General features: G+C 40.0%; 1 protein-coding gene across 3 annotated transcripts; it reads right to left on the reverse strand.

The window, feature by feature from the left end:
- Window positions 1–851: 851 nt before the first annotated feature.
- LOC120572931 (butyrophilin-like protein 2) lies at window positions 852–3,333 on the reverse strand. 3 transcript variants are annotated; one of them, XM_039822461.1, is made up of 4 exons: window positions 3,191–3,333; window positions 1,682–1,794; window positions 1,156–1,509; window positions 852–1,052 (listed from the first exon to the last, which is right to left on the reverse strand). In XM_039822461.1, the coding sequence occupies exons 2-4, from the start codon at window positions 1,728–1,730 to the stop codon at window positions 958–960; spliced, it is 498 nt and encodes a 165-aa protein (XP_039678395.1). In that variant the 5' UTR covers window positions 1,731–1,794; window positions 3,191–3,333; the 3' UTR covers window positions 852–957. The 3 variants fall into 3 exon arrangements, with proteins under 3 accessions (XP_039678395.1, XP_039678393.1, XP_039678394.1); XM_039822459.1 differs by lacking the exon at window positions 3,191–3,333 and adding an exon at window positions 2,451–2,715; XM_039822460.1 differs by lacking the exon at window positions 3,191–3,333 and adding an exon at window positions 2,284–2,328.
- Between the last annotated feature and the right edge of the window lie 16,661 nt (window positions 3,334–19,994).

Genomic DNA, 19,994 nt, shown 5'->3' on the forward strand with positions numbered 1-19,994 from the left:
GCGGCTATGAGTTAGCCGGTTAGCTGTTCGAGCTAACGTGTGCAGACAAGAGAGATACCCCAAAACAGGACACTTAACCCCCAGTGGCTGTGGGCTAGCTGTCTAGCTTGTTCAAGCACGTGTGACAGACAAAGAGCACACCGCGGAGCGCAGTTGTGAAGCTGAGTTACGCTCTCACGTGACTATGTCGGCTGGTGAGGGCAATAGTAGCATGTACAGTTTAACTAAGATACATTATTCAACACAACATCTCAACAATATATCGTGATCAAATGATACATTCACAGCAACTGGGACACGGCGGTCCCGATCACAGACTAATGGCAAAACAACAATGGCAACATTAGACTTAACTCATTGATAAAACACACTGTCCTATATCTCTGCCCAGAACAATAAAGGCTTACTTAGTGTGCAGTCCGTTAGTTCGTGTTTCTCCACGGTAACGGAACAAACTCTGAAAAAAAGGATCGGAAAAGCTTGTTGATTCCAAGGGCATGTGAAAACAAGCTGGGTCGACTCGATGAGAGAAAAACGTTTTCCTCTTCTGCAGATTTGAAACACTGATGCGTGTTTCACAGGCTCCAATGGTGCTTCCAGAACACAGAGAAAAAGTCCACCTTTTTCCGGGAAATGGAACTATTTCACACAAGCGCTTGTTTGGTTCCAACAAACTTTTTTTTGTAAGCATTTTCTAGTCCCATAGTAATCCAGAGTTTGTCTATTTATTTGTCATACAGAGTTGTAAATGTAGAAATGAATTCATGATAAGGTTTATTTGGGTCATGATAAGTATATCACATTGCACTTTTCTGCTCTTTTTGCACTTCTGGTTGGATGCAAACTGCATTTCGTTGTCTTCGTACTTGTACTCTGCACAATGACATTAAAGTTGAATCTGATCTAATCTAATCCAATCCAATCTAACTGAAATAGCCATCTGTCCACCATTAACAGTCAAGTTAAAAAAAGCAGTGCAAAAAATACTCCCAATCCAATGTATAGGCCTACAGGAGTGGAGTTTTCATCCTTGGATTGTCCACTGTTTGAATCTGGAGATGAAAAAAACATATGAGTCAGGAAATGAGTGAAGAGTGGAGCAGTCTTCACTCTTCAGCTACACAGAGAAAGACACACTAAGAGAGACTCACTCACCTGTAATCTGCAGTTGGATGGTTCTGATTGGCTCCGAGTCAAGGATTGCTCTCTTTGTACGTGTGAAACCAACTGATGCTACTCGACACTCGTATGTTCCTCTGTCGTGTCTCCTGACATTCTTCAGAATTAAAGACACGTCTCCATCCTTCAGATGTCTGTCCAGCAGCTGCACTCTGCCCTTATAGGATGGATGTAGGTGGGTTGTGTCCAAGTGTCCATCTCTGTAGAAGAGGACGTACTGTGGTGGCTCCAGGTTAGGCCTGGTCCACTCTACAGCTCTGATGGGGACGTCAGCGGCCCTGCATGGCAGAATGGCATCCTCTCCAGGGTGCACTGATAACATGATCAAATCTGAAAAAGGATAATAAATAAAAAAGTAATTCCATTTCAGAAGGACTCCCCAGCCAGGACACTACAGAAGGGTTGGAAGGGTTGGAAGCGAGAAAGCCATACTTTTGGGAGCAGCCAGTTGGGCCTATAGTTTATTTACATTTATCTTTTCACAATAAGAGATTATATTTACCAGAAGCTGCTTCAGACAGAAGGAACAACAGGAACAGAAATGCAGCCATGAGTGCTAAGTTTCGATCTGCTGTCGTCTTTTGCTCCGTCACTGTTCTCTCCTTCACCGGCTCTCTGTCGTGAATTTAAAATCAGAATTGTTTTGATCGTTTAACAGTGTGCTATTACTAGTGATGGCCAAATGAAGCTTTGTGAAGAATTTTCTTTATTTTCTAAGCCCACTAGATGGCGCTCTTGGTTTTAAGAGAAAGGCCTAATATTTAAGGCATTGCAATTCAGTATATTCTCAACCCTGTGTTGAACAGAGAGCGCCATCTAGTGGGCTCAGAAAATAAAGACTGGTTCACGAAGGTTCATTTGGCCATCACTAGCTATTACTACCTACTTAAGTAAAGGATCTGAATATTTGTTCCAACACTGGAAAAGCAAACAGCTGTCGGTTATCAGAGCAGAGAATGAATCAACATTTTACTTGGTACGTAGTAGTAAATGTACAGTGTAGGTTTCAGTTTGTCTCTGAATACATGCTGCAGCTCCACAAACCCCCAAGTAAAGTTCCTGTGTTTTACTTCTCAACAACAAAAAGCACGGGGAGAGAGTCACCTGGAAAAAAATCAGAGAGAGGACGGAGAAGCGCATCTACAAAACAATCGAGAGACGCAGCTCACAAATGTAATGACGACAGGATGTAGTAACTGGAGGGTAAAACCAAAACTAACCAGATCAAAGACGTGAGAATAAAAAGTGCCTTTGTCTGTGACCAGACTGACCTGTCCGAGAAGTGTCACCGTGGATTTAAGAAGTCGGCACTATGGGAATAACAACTGTGTGGCCCATCTTGGTTCACACTGAGATCATGGATTCTGTGTTTTTACGCATTAGCTCAGAGGGCTAACTCCGCCTGTTGATTTTCGATTCCTTCCCTTGAGACTGTTTGCATCTGTACACTAGCTGCCGCCCCTAATTCCTGCTGTCCCAGTTAGGATCTTGTTCTTCAACTATTTAAAATTTAAGAAGGAAACAGAAAAAAACACATAGCCTGTATACAAAACGAAACAAAAATGAAACAAAAATACATCCGGTCTTTCCCTCTCTCTCTGTGTCTCATCTTACAGTTTATCTCTATGGTCCCTCCCTTCCTCTCTCCCCTTGTCTGAGCCAGACGCCGTTTTCTAACTGCACATTTGGTGAAACAAGCTAAAATACTATGATCCCTTCTTTATATTTTAAAGTAACTGACACAGATAAAAACAGCCTTTATCAATCACAGACACAATAGTGTTTAAGATTTTGGTTCTTTTTTTGATTACAAAACCATTCCATTCCATGTAAAACATATTAGTGTTAGTTAAACATTATTCACACTTTCATAAAGCCAGTCTCATTATCAAAAGACTAAAATATACTGTAAATGAATTTACATTTTCTTTTAACAAGATGACATCTTTCTATAAGACAGGTCAGAAATAAAGTCTACAAGAATCTTTCCACAATAAAAGCTGATATTTACCCGATGCTGCTTCAGACAGATGGAACAACAGGAGCATTAGTGGAACCATGAGAGCTGAGAGTCTCCATCTGCAGTCATATTTCTCTCCTTCCCTGTTCTCACTGTCACTTGATCTGTTTCTCCACGATGCTCCACTGTAATTATTGCGTACCGTACGGTCTAAATACATTATGTCTGTGTGAGTGGTTGGGACTTTACTGGGCAGTATGGTCTGTTACAGGAAATCATCAGGGCTTGGCACTCTATCAAAACTCTGTGCAGGCTGCACTAAGTGAAGCCGCAGCCGTCTTTAGGGCTTCTTAGACCAGGGAAAACTTTTAAAGGCTAAAATAAATCAATATGGGTTATTTAATTCACACATGTACACATCTCAATGTACATTTTAAGCATCTTAACTGGTAGATGTTGGAAAATATAATCATTAATATAAGGATGCTGCTTGATTGTGAACACACATAGTATCAAAGTACTTAATTATTTTTCACTAATAAGAGGCAAAAGAATTATTTAAACCCCTGGTTAGGGTTAGGGTTCAAATAATTTGGGCACGTATACCCTGAAATAAAATAAAGGAATAAAGTCTGTCAATCCTTCACCTCTTATTAGTGAAAAAATAATTAAGTACTTTGATACCTAACAGTGTGGTTTTATTCTATGATGTATTTTGAATTATTTATGGTTATTTATTGTGTGGCACTTTTACTTTTTAAGCACTTTTAAACCTCAGCACTTAGTAATTTGTAATGGTATGTATACTTTTTAACCCTTTTTATGTTTAATGTTTTTAGTCCTTTTTAATGTCAAGATAGATTGGGATAGAATGTTTGTGCATATACATAGAGTTATGGAAATGAATGCCCAAGTGTCGTAATGCAAAAAAAAAAAAAAAAATATAATAATATATATATACGCTACCGGTCAAAACACCCCAATTTTTTTTGTTTTTTATTGGAATTATAGCAGTTCAATTCCAATGAATAGCTTGAAATTGTACAAAGGTAAGTGGTAAACTGCCTGAGGTTAAAAAAAAAAAGTAAGGTTACCCAAAACTGAAATAATGTACATTTCAGTATTATACAAAAAGGCCTTTTTCAGGGAAGAAGAAATGGGTAAACAACGTAAAGCTGTTCTGCAGCAATGGAGGTTGATCAAGCTTTGAGTTGGTGCTACCAATTCCCACAGGTGTTCCGTCTTGTCTGGATTACTTACAACCTCCTCTGTTTGTATAAAAGTATTGTTGGAACACACTGTGGTACCGTACCCTCGTGAGCATTATTTGAACAGTATTGTACTGCACAAAGCCACAACAGAATCAGAAGACAAGTTTCTGAGAGTCAAAAGCTTGCGTGATAGGCAGCTCACAGGACAACAGCTTCAAGCACAGCTTAATAGTGGTCGTAATAAGCAAGTCTCAGTGTCAACTGTAAAGAGAAGACTTCGAGCTGCAGGTTTGATAGGTCGAGTTGCAGCAAGAAAGCCATTGCTAAGACGTCAGAATAAGAAAAAGAGGCTGACCCAAAACATAAGTCCAAGCTATGCCAGAAGTACCTTAGGAAAAAAGAACAAGATGGTAAGCTTAAAAAGCTGTTCTATCTGCCAAAGGGGGCTACTTTGATGAGTCAAAAATTTAGAATACAGCTGGTAGTTTTATTAGCAGCGTATCACACATTAAGCATCAAGTGAAAGCCCCTGAATTAAAACACAGTGTAACTATAGTTCTCTGGGATTCAGAGAGATTATTAATAAACTTATTTTGTTTGACAGAGAGAAGTCCTGAAGCAGGAAACTAAACATATTTTTTTTCTTTATTTCAGTTTCACGTCATGAACAGAGAAAAGGTTAACAACAAAACAGGCAGCTACAGGACAGGCAGGTGAAATGTGAGCCATCCTGTGTGGTTTATGGGCATATGTTGTTCAACCTCATTAGCTCTTACCAGTGTATCTTTGTGTGTACCTCGTCCACAGCAATCCCACCAATCAGTCCAAAAACATCTCAGTTAGAGAGGAAATGCCCTTAACATGTTCTTAGTAAATCATTCCCCGAAAGAACCAAGCAGATCTGCCTTGTTGTAACATCCACATCTACTTAAAAACATGACTTGTCCAGCGAGGAGCTTGAAGGTTGTTGTCTTCACACAGAGTAATTGTCAGGATGTCAGGCTTTATCCTGGAAATGTACTTCTGTTGATCCAGAGTAACTAACCTTGTGCATAGAAATAGTGTTGACGAACTGACCGAAGAGCCGGTTAATTAACCCGACTCGAGTCACTGAACCGGGAGACTCGAGTGCCATACGTCAATGATCCGACTCACTCCTGTTTTTTTTTCTTTTACTTCATTCGTGCCGTTGTGTGTAGCTAGTATTCTTCTGCTACTGTGTGTGTAGTAATCTAGATCATTAGTGCATCCACTGGAGTGGTGGTGGTAGAATCAATCAGTAAATGAGCTACCTAGACCGCGCACCAGGATACTAAACGAGACCGAATGTAACCGTGCAACCGGCCGGCCCGCTCAGGTCTAATGTAATCAAGCGGTGTCTTGGTTCTCGGCAAGTTTGAGTTATTAACCGAGCCTTGTTTCTGGTGCATCTTAGAGGATTGTGTTCATGGCAATTCACACATTTTCGATGGGAAAGTACAGTACATCACATACAAAAACACGTCATGTTATCTTGGTAGTTATGTTAAGTTCAATGTTAGAGAAGTGAATGTTGCTACCTGGTAGGTAGGCTGTCACGAGGAGACCACACACCAGGCTACTGAATGAGACCATAAGGACCGTAACCAAGGGTACTGCATGAGTCTATATTCAAACGGGTGTCTAGGTTCTCGGCAAGTTTGACTTATCAACCGATCCCAGAAGCCTTTATTTCTCGTGCATATTAGATGATTGTGTACATACAAATTCATAGACTACATTATCGATGGATATCACATACAAATGCACGTCATGTTATCTTAGTAGTTATGTTAAGTTAAATGTTTGTTACGTGATAGGTAGGTCACCAGGAGACCGTGCACCAGGCTACTGAAAGAGACCATAACCGTGCCTAATGCATGAGTCTATGTAATCACGGGTGCCTAGGTTCTCAGCAAGTTTGAGTTACCGATAGCAGAAGCCTTTATGTCTTATGCATTTTGGAATTGTGTTCATGGAAATTCATAGGCTACATTACCAAGGGGAAAGTATTATATCACATACAAATACACATAATGTTATCTTGGTAGTTAAGTTAAATGTTAGAAGTGAATGTTGCTACATAGTAGGTAGGCTGTCATGAGGAGACTGCTTACCAGGCTACCGAATGTAACCGTGGCCAGTGTGTGAGTCTAGTGTCGGTTAGTATGAGTGTGTAAATAGTATTTCGAGATCGAATGTAACCGCAACCGCTCGAGTCTTCCGCGGTGTCTTGGTTCCTGGTGGCGATCACCCCCCTGCCCGCCACCGATGGCATGTGAACTAGTGACTGAATCTATTAACTCGGTAGGCCAACCAACGACCATCCGGTTGAACCGACTCACGTAAAAGAGTCGGTTGTCCCATCACTACATAGTCATTATTTACTTCATGATATGTTGTGTGTGTCTGCCTGTGGTTTAAGTGTTATTTATCTGAGGTATTTCAAAATAAAAACTTTTTTAAAAGAAGCCATTATTTGTTTAAAATATACAACAATAGCGTGTGTGATTTATCAAATATGAAACATTATTATTATAAACATTATAAGTGCTGTTTGTTCTCTGTGAGCTAATCACTGACTGATGAGGATGCATACATTGAGCCAATCATGTGCTGAGGCTTTGAGAAGAAAGAAAGCATGATGTAATGCAGTCAGACAGCCAGCAGGAGGCAGCTTTCACCCTGTTGGAGTAATTGGAGTAGTTCTCCAGAGGAGCATTTCACTGGAAAGGCTTTCATTTACGGGAAGTCAGCAGGGTAATCAGCTCCACCACTGGAGGGACAAAAGGTCCAGTGGACAGACAGAAACAGAACTGCATTAATGCATCAATATGTGAAAAGAGTTCATGTATATGTTATATACAATTCAGTGTATCTGTTTTCTATCAGATCAGCAGTTTGTCTCCAAGTAAACATGTTTCTGTGTTTCATGGAAAAAGACACAGCCGTGCAGCCAAACTGAGTTTCAACAACAAGACAAATGTGTTAAACTAAAACACATACACACCCATTTAGACACACCTTTAGCCTACACAATTAGGTATCCAGTGTTGTTAAAGAAATAAAGATGATCTGAGAGCTGATTCCAACTGTTTTATCCAAATGGTCCACAGAGAGAGAAGAGGAGACTGAAGTCATGAAGGGGATGACTGCATGCTTTAATTTGAAGATTATGACTACAGTGAGGTAGCAGAGTGGGTCACTGAGTATAGATTATTTTTACATTATTTTAGAGGTCAGAAACAGACTCCGAATATGTAAACACACATACAAAGACTCTGACTCACACACAGAACACTTTACAGGAATACATTTGGTTCCTCTTCCTTGGTTTGGTTTCCCAGGATGGTGAAGGAATGTCCCGCCCCACTCAGCCTCTGATTGGCTAGTACTTGTTGCCTTTCTTGGTTGGATTGGTTAGATTTAGGCATCTACATACACATTTAACTATTATGAACCAAATTTTAACTACATATATAATACATATAAAAAGTAACAATGACTAACAAGTCAAAGTGTTTCTGTAACTTAACAAGAGTTTAAATAGTGTGACAGTGCAGAGAGGAAAGAGTTAATAAAGTACACTGAGGTCAGTCAGTGCTCTGTGTGTTTGTTTGTCTGATCAGTAAAGATGGCTGCTGCTTCCTCTGCTGCTACAACTGAACTCTTACTGCCTTATCTACTTTATAGTCAGTTATTCTTTTAACTGCAGAATGACTTTAAGTAAAAACCATGAATTTAAACACTATCAGTTTTGTTTTCTGTTAATCATTCCAGTGAAATTACTTATAAAACTTTTTTCACATTTCATTGTTGTGTAACTTGTTTCGCAGCCATGATGACAGTCATTTTTGTGATTTTTAGTTCCCCTAAACAAGCCACAAACTGTTTCAACCACTATTCTCAGCAGTTTTGCTATCACCAAGCAAGCTAGGAAACACAAACTCTTACAGGAACACAGAATCAGACATGAAGCTGAAAACAGAGAGATCTGCATACACATTTACGTATTAGGAACCAACTATAGCTGCATATTAGGGGTGGTACGGTTCATGAAAAAACATCTGAACCGTTCGGTTCGCTTGTGTGTGCGTTGCACGGTTCATCGGTACACTGCTAATGTGCACTAACCACTTACTGCCGTAGTGCCCACTTTCGACACTTATGTTAAAACACTTACTGGAAATGACGAGCGGGATGAGCACGACGAACGCAACACATGGCAGCTGATTGGACGAATGCGTAACGTGGGTCTTGCTGCTCCCGAATTTCAAAACAGACTCTAATGGTGTCTCGTTCTGAATACAATCTCGTATTTTACAAAAATAGTTCACCGAAACGTGTTTCTGAAAACATTTTAAGTGAGAAATAGGCCATACAGTTGCTGAATCTGTCTGTTTTTTTTGATCGACAAATGTCAGTTTAAAAGATTTTCATCAGATTCAGCCGACCGCTCCTCAAGCGGAGTACATGGATGTATTAAGAGAATGGTGGAGTGTGGAGTGCTGCAGGTTACGTCACGTGTAGAAATGGCAAGTGGGAGAGATAAGGAAGGCTGCCCGGAGTTGGAGGATGCGCCAGCATCATAAAAGTCTGGTGTGTGGGAACATTTTTATATATCATATGCTGAAGTATATTTCTGTTGTGTTACTGTTAAAGAGTAAAAGAAAAAATAACAAGAACCGTGCAGAACCGAAAACCGTGATACGAAACGAACCGTGGGTTTTGTGAACCGTACCACGCCTAACAAACATGGCATCTCACCACGTTGTCCAAACTGCATACATATAAAATATATGAATATTAACAATGACCAACAAACAAGTCAAAGTGTAACTTAACAAGAGTATAAATAGTGTGAAGGTGCAGAGAGGAAAGAGTTAATAAAGTAAACTGAGTTCAGTCATTGCTCCTTCTGTGTGTTTGTCTGATCAGTAAAGATGGCTGCTGCTTCCTCTGCTGCTTTAACAGACGTTGGGGGGTTTATTGTGGCGGACCCGTCTCTGTTTGCAGTAGAGCAGCTCAGCTGATGAGTTCAGACAGATATAAACTGTTAAATTAAAACACAAGAGGACTAGTTTAAAGCTGAGAAATACCAGGCCTTCCCTCCGCTGACTGACTCACACACACACACACACGCGCGCATGCACGCACGCGCACTCATGAACACATGCACGCACACTCACGAACACATGCACGCACGCACAGACACACACAGACACACACACACACACACATACACACACACAAACTTTACAGGAAGCAAGACTGTAAAGTTTAAACTGCAGAATGACTTCGGCTGTGTCTCAAACCACCTACTTGCCCACTTCAAACACTTAGTTTTAAGTATATTGTGTAGATAACGCAAAAAGTCAGTGCACTGAAAGTACCAGGATGACCCCCTAAAAACTGTCAAAAAGTTCAGTGTGGAACGATGGACACTACACGCACTAAACGGGCGCCATTTTGACTACGCAGCGGAAAGGGGAGGGACTGATTGGACGAATGGGTCACGTGGGTCTGGCTTCTCCCGGGTTTCACAACAGAGCAAAATGGGCGGCTCGTTCAGAATACGATCTCGTATTTTTACGAAAACAGTTCACTGAAATGTGTTTCTGAAAACATTTTAAGAGAGAAATAGGCCCTGCAGTTGCTGAGTCTGTCTTCATTTCAGATCAACAAAGGTCAGTTTAATAGATTTTCGTCAGATTTTCAGAGGCTGCAGGGCCGAGCCGACCGCTCGTCATTTCCGGTAAGTGTTTTAACATTTGGGATAACACTAACCATCCAAAGTGAGCAGTACGCCAGGAAGTGGTCAGTGCACATTAGCAGTATACTGACAGAAGTGTACGGTTTGAGACACAGCCTTTGACTAGAAAAAACCTGAACTTAAACACTCAGTTTTGTTTCCTGTTAATCATTCCAGTGAGATTACTGAAATTTGTTTCGTTCCCTCGCCACTGTCGCAATAAATGCTTGCTTTTGGGGGAATTACTGGAATTGTTGGGTCTTTGTAAATTATATAGTGTGGTCTAGACCTACTCTATCTGTAAAGTGTCTTGAGATAACTCTTGTTATGATTTGATACTTAAAATAAAATTGAATTAAACTAGGAACATCATGGTTCTTTCTTAAAGCAACCAGACTGTAAATGTTTAGAATCTCAGATCTGAGTTCAAGCTGAAAAACTTTGCCTCCACATTTGGAATTCCAATGATTCTCATTCAATGCGTTTCCTTTTATTTTCATGACTATTTACATTGTAGATTCTCACTAAAGGCATCAAAACTATGAATGAACACATATGGAATCATGTACTTAACAAAAAATTGTGAAATAACTGAAAACATGTCTTATATTTTAGATTCTTCAAAGTAGCCACCCTTTGCTTTTTTATTAGTAAGGAAAAAAAATCCACTAATTAACCCTGACAAGGCACACCTGTGAAGTGAAAACCATTTCAGGTGACTACCTCATGAAGCTCATTGAGAAAACACCAAGGGTTTGCAGCGCTATCAAAAAAAAGCAAAGGGTGGGTACTTTGAGGAATCTAAAATATAAGACATGTTTTCAGTTATTTCACACTTTTTTGTTAAGTACACAATTCCATATTTGTTCATTCATAGTTTTGACGCCTTCAGTGAGAATCTAAAATGTAAATAGTCATGAAAATAAAGAAACACATTGAATGAGAAGGTGTGTCCAAACTTTTGGCCTGTACTGTATATTTTTAAAGGGGTGATAGAGTGATTATATAGGGTATTTCACACTGTTCCTTAAGGTCTCCTAATAGGGTATGTAACATTGGTAGGGCTGAAAATGTCCCGCTTGAAAATTCTATGGGCCCTTAACTACCCTGTGAATATGGCCCTATTTGTAACAAGAGCTTTTCTTCCAAATATGGTATGCTCATGAATATTTAGATGAGCTGCGCGGTAATTGGTTGAGCAAACCACATACACATACATTGGAGACGAGAGTGCAAAGTTATGCATTGTTTGTCTGCTATTTCATTATTAAATTCACTTCTGGGACTTTTTATGTGAGAAATCAACTATATAAAGCTCAAATATGGGCCGTTTTACGAAAATTGATGGCTAATTGAAAATTTGGTAAGACGTGTCGGACTTCATAAGCTCCACACAGTCTCATGAGAAAGCCTGGGCTCTATACCCATAGTTATGCCAGCATTACTATAGTATATTTACAGTTTGAATTTCGTCACGCCACTTATATTACAGCTACCCCAAGGTCTTACAAAGCTAACACTTTTGTCTGATTTCAATTTAATGCATTTCTGTGAATTTGAGGGGTTTCTGTTAGCTGCTAGTGCATTTTTAAATGAGCAAAAGTATTGAAACAAATAATCTTAAAGTAAATAACATTTAATATTTGGTGGCATAACTCTTGCTTCCAATAACTGCCTCAAGCCTGCGACCCATCGACATCACCAAACTGTTGCATTCTTCATTTGAGATACTATTACAGGCTTTTACAGCAGCTTCTTTCAGTTCTTGTTTGTTTCATGGGGTTTCTCCCTTCAGTCTCCTTTTCAGGAGGTGAAATGCATGCTTTATTGGTTTAAGGTCAGGTGATTGACTTGACCAGTCTAAAACATTCCACTTTTTTCCCCTGATGAAGTCCTTTGTTTTGTTGGCAGTGTGCTTTGTGTTATTGTCCTGCTGCATGATAAACTTCCTCCCGATTAGTTTCAATGCATTTCTCCGTAAATTGGCAGACAAAATGTTTCTCTACACTTCCGAATTCATTCTGCTGCTACCATCATCAGTTACATCATCAATAAATATGAATGAGCCTGTTCCAGAAGCAGCCAAGCCATGACACTACCTCCACCATGCTTCACAGATGAGCTTGTATGCTTCGGATCATGAGCAGTTCCTTTCTTTCTCCACACTTTGGCCTTTCCATCACTTTGGTAGAGATTAATCTTGGTCTCATCAGTCCATAAGATTGTGTTCCAGAACTTTTGCGGCTCATCTCTGTACTTCTTTGCAAATTCCAATCTGGCCTTCTGATTCTTACTGCCGACGAGTGGTTTGCATCTTGTGCTATGGCCTCTATATTTTTGCTCTCGGAGTCTTCTTCGAACAGTGGATTGTGATACCTTCACCCCTGCAATGTGGAGGTCGTTGGTGATGTCACTTACTGATGTTTTTGGGTTTTCTTCACAGCTTTCACAATATTTCTGTCATCAACTACTGTTGTTTTCCTTGGCCGACCTGTTCGACGTCTGTTGCTCTGTACACCAGTAGTTTCTTTCTTTTTCAGGACATTGCCCAATGTTTGACCAGTGGCTCTAGTCAATTTTCCTTCTTTTCCTAGCTTGAAAATGGCTTGCTTTTCTCCCATAGACGGCTCTCTGGTCTTCATGTTGGTTTATCCTCTTTAAGAAGAAATGCAGTCTTTATAGGTTTAAACCAAGGATAATATTTAATGTTTGGACAATCAACCTAAAAAGCAACACAACGGCAACAAGAAACATCTGTCAGTCACATGTTCCAATACTTTTGCTCAGTTGAAAAATGGGTGGGTTCAAACAAACGGTGATATGTCCTGAGTTGTTTAACACATCTAGATTTAAATACCAGGAAATAAAAGCTGGCATTCTAAACTATTGTCTCATACTCATCTTTTGATCTTAAACCCAAATGTCTAGAGTGAACAACAAAAACAAAGGATTTTGCCTTGCCGTTCCAATACTTTTGGAGGGGACTGTATGTTCTATTTACTGTCATTATTCAACTTTGACAAAGTAAAATCGGTCTTGCATTCTATCACCCCTTTAAAACATCAATACAGGTTACAGGAGAAAGAAAGAATTCCAGGCTTGTGTCCACAACAATCTAGACTGACCGGTGACACTGAAACAAGGCAAACTGTTCTCACTCCAAACTCGTAAAATATGGACGTTTGGACAGTGGCTGTCAGTGGCTGTCAGCATCTGAAGCGACGAAAAAAGTGCCCTTCAGCATGTTTGTATAACGCACCGTTTGTATCTTTATTAATACATACTGTGTGTATATATTGTTTATATTCTTTTTTATCCTTCTTATATTTAGAGAATGTGTGACATGCACCAACATCACCATTACAAATTCCTTGTATGTGTAAAAAAGTAGTAGACATGCTTGGCAATAAAGCCCTTTCTGATTCTGATGAAACATCTGACAGAAACTGTCACATATTTAACTGAACTGTAAGTGTAGTTGTTTGCTGTGAAACTTCAACAGTCTGTTCAGACATACTGTATGATAAAGAACTGCTTCTCTTTCAAACCGCCAACTTTGAAGAAGAACTGAAACTGCATCCTGACACAGACTGAGAGGATGGGGTGGGGAAGGGTGCAAAGTTAAATGTGCTTTTAACCATTTGAAAACACGCACTCCACGCATACTGTCCATTTTGTTGTCTGATTACAGGGGCAGGCCCAGACAGACAATGTGGCATTTGTCAGCTATTGGAGTCAGTTCAAAAAAGGTTGAATATCCTGTTTTATCGGTGCCATGTCATTTCTCCGACGCTCCATTGTTCCGACCTCTCAATAATCCGAAAAATTCCCTTTGGTCCTACAGCTCACTAGTCCGACGTCACTTTGTTTTGAAAAAAATAAGCCCTCTACTCCAACATCCCATTGTTCCAACCATATAAGCTTTTGCGGAACACCTTGGCTGTAACCCAACCTAACCCTAACCATAGCTAGAGAAAAGTAATTTTGCTTGTTACTTTTGATTCAGGTTTTAGAGTATGGGAGGTGATCCACAAAAGCCTATATGGTCGGAACAATGGGATGTCGGAGCAGAGGTTTTATTTTTTCGAAACAAAGGGATGTCGGACTAGTTGGCTGTAGGTCCAAAGGGAATTTTTCGGTAATTGAGAAGTTGGAACAGTGGAGCGTCGGAGAAATGGCCAATCCCTGTTTAATTGACTTTAATTCTCTTCTGTTTGAGAAGCAGGATGTAGATTAAAAGTCAACAAAACCTTAAATACAGGTTTATGGCTTATGAGCTTTGTTTTATTATAGCTATAAAGAGAGACAAATCAGACTGCACTTTGAACTTGTTGTTATATCTGCGATTCTCTGGAACTCAGGCGTGGTGGGTGTTTCTAGATCAACAGTAGATAGATAGATAGATAGATAGATAGATAGATAGATAGATAGATAGATAGATAGATAGATAGAAGGGAGATTTAGTACATGTACAACAGGTTCAACAGCTTCACTTCTACAGAAACAAAACTGTACTTGAATCCTCTTCACATTCTAAATCAGGTCTACTACAAGGGGGGGCAAAGCATCACCAGATTGTTTTCTAAAGGATAGTTGGGAGAGCTGAGCAACCTTTAAAGGACAATTCTGGCGCAAAATGAACCTAGGGGTTAATAACACAATAACACGTGTACAGAGTTGACCGTTCTCTGGGATATGTTTTCATGCTAATCCAATGTGTTTGTAGCTTGAAACAAGCTAGTGCGGACCGCTGATTAGCTTACAACGCTTGTATTCAGGGCACTGGTAGAGTAAAAACAAATAGCTATTTCTATACCATTAACTAGGCTCAAAATAGCACCACACTTCCACGGTAGCATGTAAACCGAAGCATTGACAACTGAGTGTATACAGACAGTTTATTAAAATGATAGTTTAGAAAAACAGTTGCCTTCTTGTATACATACAACGTACAGAAGTTGTTCTCGGTTGCTCATTGTCTCCATCCTCTTCTGGAAATGTAACAGTGGAACATTTGGTTTTAGTAGTGATGACTCTAATTCTGCTGCTGGGAAAATACCACTCGGGACTTTTATGACATGTGAGACCTCATGTTGAGTTAACCACAGATACAAAGAAGAGAATTATACCCATAACATCTGCTTCTGGGGATCATATTTAGTGTTGAGTTCAGTTAAACATCTGACAGAAACAGTAAGATATTTAACTAAACTGTACATGTAGTTATTTGCTGTGAAACTTCAACAGTCTGTTCACAAATACTGTATGATAAAGAGCTGCTTCTCTTTCAAACCGCCAACATTAATAAAGAGGAACTGACACCACACCCTAACTCAGACTGACCGTCCATTTTGTTGTCTGATTAGAGGGGCAGGCCCAGACAGGCAATGTTGTCAGCTATTTGAGTCAGTTCAAAAAAGGTTGAATATCCTTTTTTATTTTAATTTATTGCCATGACATTTCTCCAACGCTCCATTGTTCTGACCTCTCAATAACCCGAAAAAATTCCCTTTGGTCCTACGGCTCACTAGTCCGACGTCCCTTTGTTTAGAAAAAAATAAGCCCTCTACTCCAACATTCCATTGTTCCGACCATACACCCTACTCCAGACAATACAGCCGCTACAATCATATGGCGTTAAGTCCCAACAATGGCTACCAGTTATATAAAAGTTAGAATCAAACTGTATTCATATTGTCGAGCAATTCACTCTTAAAATAGATAAATAAGCAACAGAATGGATTGGTAGGCCCTCCCAGAATAGTCAGCCAGCCATCTCAAGCTAACGTTAGTTTCGTAGGGATCGTAAGCTCTCCTACACTGAGTAAATATTGCACATAGAAACACAAACTGCTTTGCAAGCCCTATTTTGTTATAACTATCCCCTGTGTGTCTGCGAAATTCACATTTGGCAGCAATGTTTAACAAGATTCAACCCTGTATAGTGACATGGAGATGATGTAGTTTTATTTGAAGTCATGACTCTTGGTGTGCTGTCAAGTTGATGTGAGTCTCATTGACCAATCAGATCTATAGTAGTTATTTATTTGTTTTGTGTTTGATTGTTTCTTGTACCTTGGCATCTTTAAAAATTAGCGAGACCTCAGCAATGGGATTGGGAATGTAGCCCTGCTCCTCTGGTGGTTTATGTGCGCTGCTCTGCCAGTGGTCGGTGGTTGGGTGGACAGGTGTGATCACCCACCAGAACCTGTCTGCCGTCTGTGGTGGCGTGTGCAGCCTGTTTGGACTGTAATATTTTTCCCTCTCTATATATGTATATATATACATAAATATATACTGTATATCTTATGAAATGTACATGATATAATGTTTCAGCAAATCTTGTGAACCTGCCTCATCAGCAGCAGGCTGCTCTGAGTTTCATAAATCTGTGGTCCAAGATGTCCATGGGGGTCTGCAGCTGTGGGCCAGCTTCATCTAAAATTATTATTCTGAGGTCTTTTATGTACCCAGAGGCCGAACAAAACTAAAACTATCATCACAACAACGGTCAGAGCTGCTATCAGTCCATAATGTCTGTTGATGTCTCCTCCATCCTTGTTTCCTTCATCTCCATCTGTGTGACCTGCAGAGCAGAAAGAGTTGAGAGGAATCAGCTGTCAGGAGAAGACTGAAGAACACAAAATAATCTATTTCCTCTTCAGTCTGATGTCAGACATTATCTGCTGACTCACAGCAGCTGTTCTCTACAAAGTCTCATCAGAAACATATTCAGAGAACACAAATGATGCATAAACACAGAAACTCAACTCTACAAACTCACCTTCAACATTTAGCTGGATGGTGCTGTAGAGTTTAGGTTCTTCTCCCTTCTTGATTCCAACTCGACACTGGTATGTTCCGGTGTCATTGCCATTGACCTTCTTCAGAACAACAGAAACATCTCCATCCTTCATCTCTGGATCTCTCAGGTTCACTCGACCACGATTTGAGGGGAGCTGGTAGTTCTCATTTAGACGGATTTCTCGGAGACGGAAGAAGACATATTGCTTTGACTCCAGGTCAGGTCTGTCCCATACTATCACTGTGATGTCAGCATCTCTGGGAGCCTGACATTGAAGAGGGACATCCTCCCCAGGCTTTGCGGTGACAGTCTTTGTGTCTGAACAAGAAGAGGCAGAAAGCAAACAGTTCTTACAGAAACTCTGTCAGCGTGAGTCGTCCTGATGCTTTCCAAAAAAAGCTGACACCTTGGAGCTTAGAGCTGAAATGTCTAACCTAAAATATTGACAAAGGATTACAGGTATTTATGATGGCGGCGATGGTACATCCCTGGCCTCTAACTGCCTACCTCAAAGCGTCTACTCTGCAGCTGACCTAATTGATCTCATTTAGAAGAGGGGGAGACTAGAGTCTATTTGGCCAACATGACCCCACCCTTCCAGCTAAAAGACTAAAACGTTCAGTATACTGACCTGTCGAGCACCAGTGTGACGTCATGGGAGCACTAACTATTTATACTCTTGCTTGGTGGTCGCGACACTAGTTGCAGTCTTCTCCTGAACAGAGGTGGCGCTAATGAGGAAAAGCTAACGACTGCTATTTCTACAGACTAGAAGCAATGGCAGAACTGGCAGCAGCATTGACGTCAATGTCAACAGTGGTTAAGATGATATTGAAGTCAATGGAGGAGGAAGAAAAGCTGCTTTTGAGCCTGCTTGCTAAGAAATGAAGAAAACGATGGTGGAATATTTGTCCTTTGAATTCTTCAGAATGTCTGCACAACGATTCAATGACCTACTTTGTTGGATCAAGCATTTCGGACCTCTGGTCACGCACTTAAAATCCTGGCGCGCCAGTGAGATCTACATCATTTTGACATCACATCGCGTGCGACAGGTCGGGAGCGGCGACTGTAAATGAGTCTCTTCAGAAAACTCACAACAATGTCCCTCAATGATCCCAGAGTCTGCATATCTTGTTCCAAATATCAGTCCTTTTTATGTGATAGTTGCGGGCAAAAATCCTTGATTATGCGGCGTGTTTTCTTAAAAAAGGCAATGGAATATGCAGGATATTTATGCAATTTCGCGTTTTTCTGGAGGGACTGAAATATCACCATGAAAACTAGGGCTGCACAGTATATGTATAGTTTGTTGTAGTTTAGCAGAATAGTGAATGCAACAGAACTGAGAACACTTTAACATCTGTTTATCATCATCGCATATTTTCCTTAAATTGTGCAGCACTAATGAAAATACAACAATCCTTCTACATCATCATGGAAAAATGAAATAAAGTCAGCTCAAAGTCTCAGAAACCCAGAAATGTGACAAAGATGGTGATTAGAGGTGGACTGTGGAACAAACTCCCTGAACGCCTCAAACTGTCAGCTCCTTTAAACCAGGCCTGAAAACATTAGTGTTTACTGCAGCTGTATCAGAAATAAATTCATTCTCGTCTTTAAATGGACTCTTGCTGGCTTTTTTTCATGATTTAATCAGAATACTTATTTGATCCCACCAGGACAATTGTTTAGTTGCAGATGCTAACAGTCATACTTAAGGTAAACATAAGAGTAAGGAAAGAGCGAGTCAATAAGTGTATAAAGTAATATTAAGTAGCAGAGCTACAGTAAGAAATAGACGAGTTAAGTAGAAGTACAGTGAGATAATGTTGGTAAGATTGTTTCCACAATGTTGGATTGGTTTGTAAAGCCCATCAATACTTCCTCATCAGAGGGGAGTTGACTGGTACACGTCGCCTTCTTTGGTTGGATTGAACAGTTTAGACATGAGGGGGAGGGACATACTGTAGGTTGAGGTTAGGTAAGCCAATCAGAAGCAGAGTAGTACTGCATATTAAACTCCAACCACAGGCAGTTTCTTGCAGAACAACACCGTTGCTCCAGCTGACAAGGACGAACGAGGGCCAAGCCGCAGGCTGTTTTTCCTCTTTTACCTGTTTGTGTTCTTATTTAGTTCCTGGACTTAAATTTTCTGAGCTCTGCTTTGATTTTAATTGTAAAATCGATTTGTGTGTGTTTTTTTCTTCCATTTATAACCAGGCCTACATTTACAAAAAAATCTATTTTTTAATAATTTAAGCTGTCATTTTTGGAAAGCCTGAACTACTCTGACATGGAATATCATCGTTCCCTTTCACGGATTGTTTTTTTTTACTGATTTGTTAGAGATCGTAAACTGTCCCTGCAGTTTGAGTATTTTAAAATTTTTATTTTAAATTTTTTTTTTTTTTATTATCGCCATGGAACCATACATCTGATCTGGACCTTTGAGTGATATGTTGAGTTATAAAGTGTTTGAGACATTGATCAGAGTTTTTGAAAATGTGTAAATTCTTCCTCTGATTCTTAACTAGGTAAATATTCTTTAACAAACCACATCTATAAGGTTATTAAAAATTAAGTAAATTCATTCATAAATAAAGAGAAAGAGACAGAGATAGAGTTTACCGTTAGATGCAGTGGCGGTGGTCAGTGCCCAGAGCAGCAGGAAAGACACATCCGCTCCTGCTGATGCCATGGCGACAATGAACAGGGAGGCCAGAAGGAAGCCTCATTTAGCAAACAAGTTTCGATCTGTGGAATATGCATCTGTCAACGTCAGCGGTGAGAGTTGACCGCCGGGTAAGATCCTCGAACTCGGTCTCGTCTCATTCTTCTTTACCGACGTCCTTCATTCCGCTGTGACATGAACTCATTTTTTTTTCACATTTTTAGCAAAGGTTTTGTGGCTTAAAATCCGGTCACTTCTTCATTTTTAGGACATAATTGTTGCTTTTTTTAAAACTTTTTGGACATTATTGTCACTTTAACTTTTTGGACATTATTGTCACTTTAACTTTTTGGACATTATTGTCACTTTAACTTTATGACATCATTGTCACTTTT

Source organism: Perca fluviatilis, chromosome 14, assembly GCF_010015445.1.
Source record: "Perca fluviatilis chromosome 14, GENO_Pfluv_1.0, whole genome shotgun sequence".
Taxonomy (NCBI): domain Eukaryota; kingdom Metazoa; phylum Chordata; class Actinopteri; order Perciformes; family Percidae; genus Perca; species Perca fluviatilis.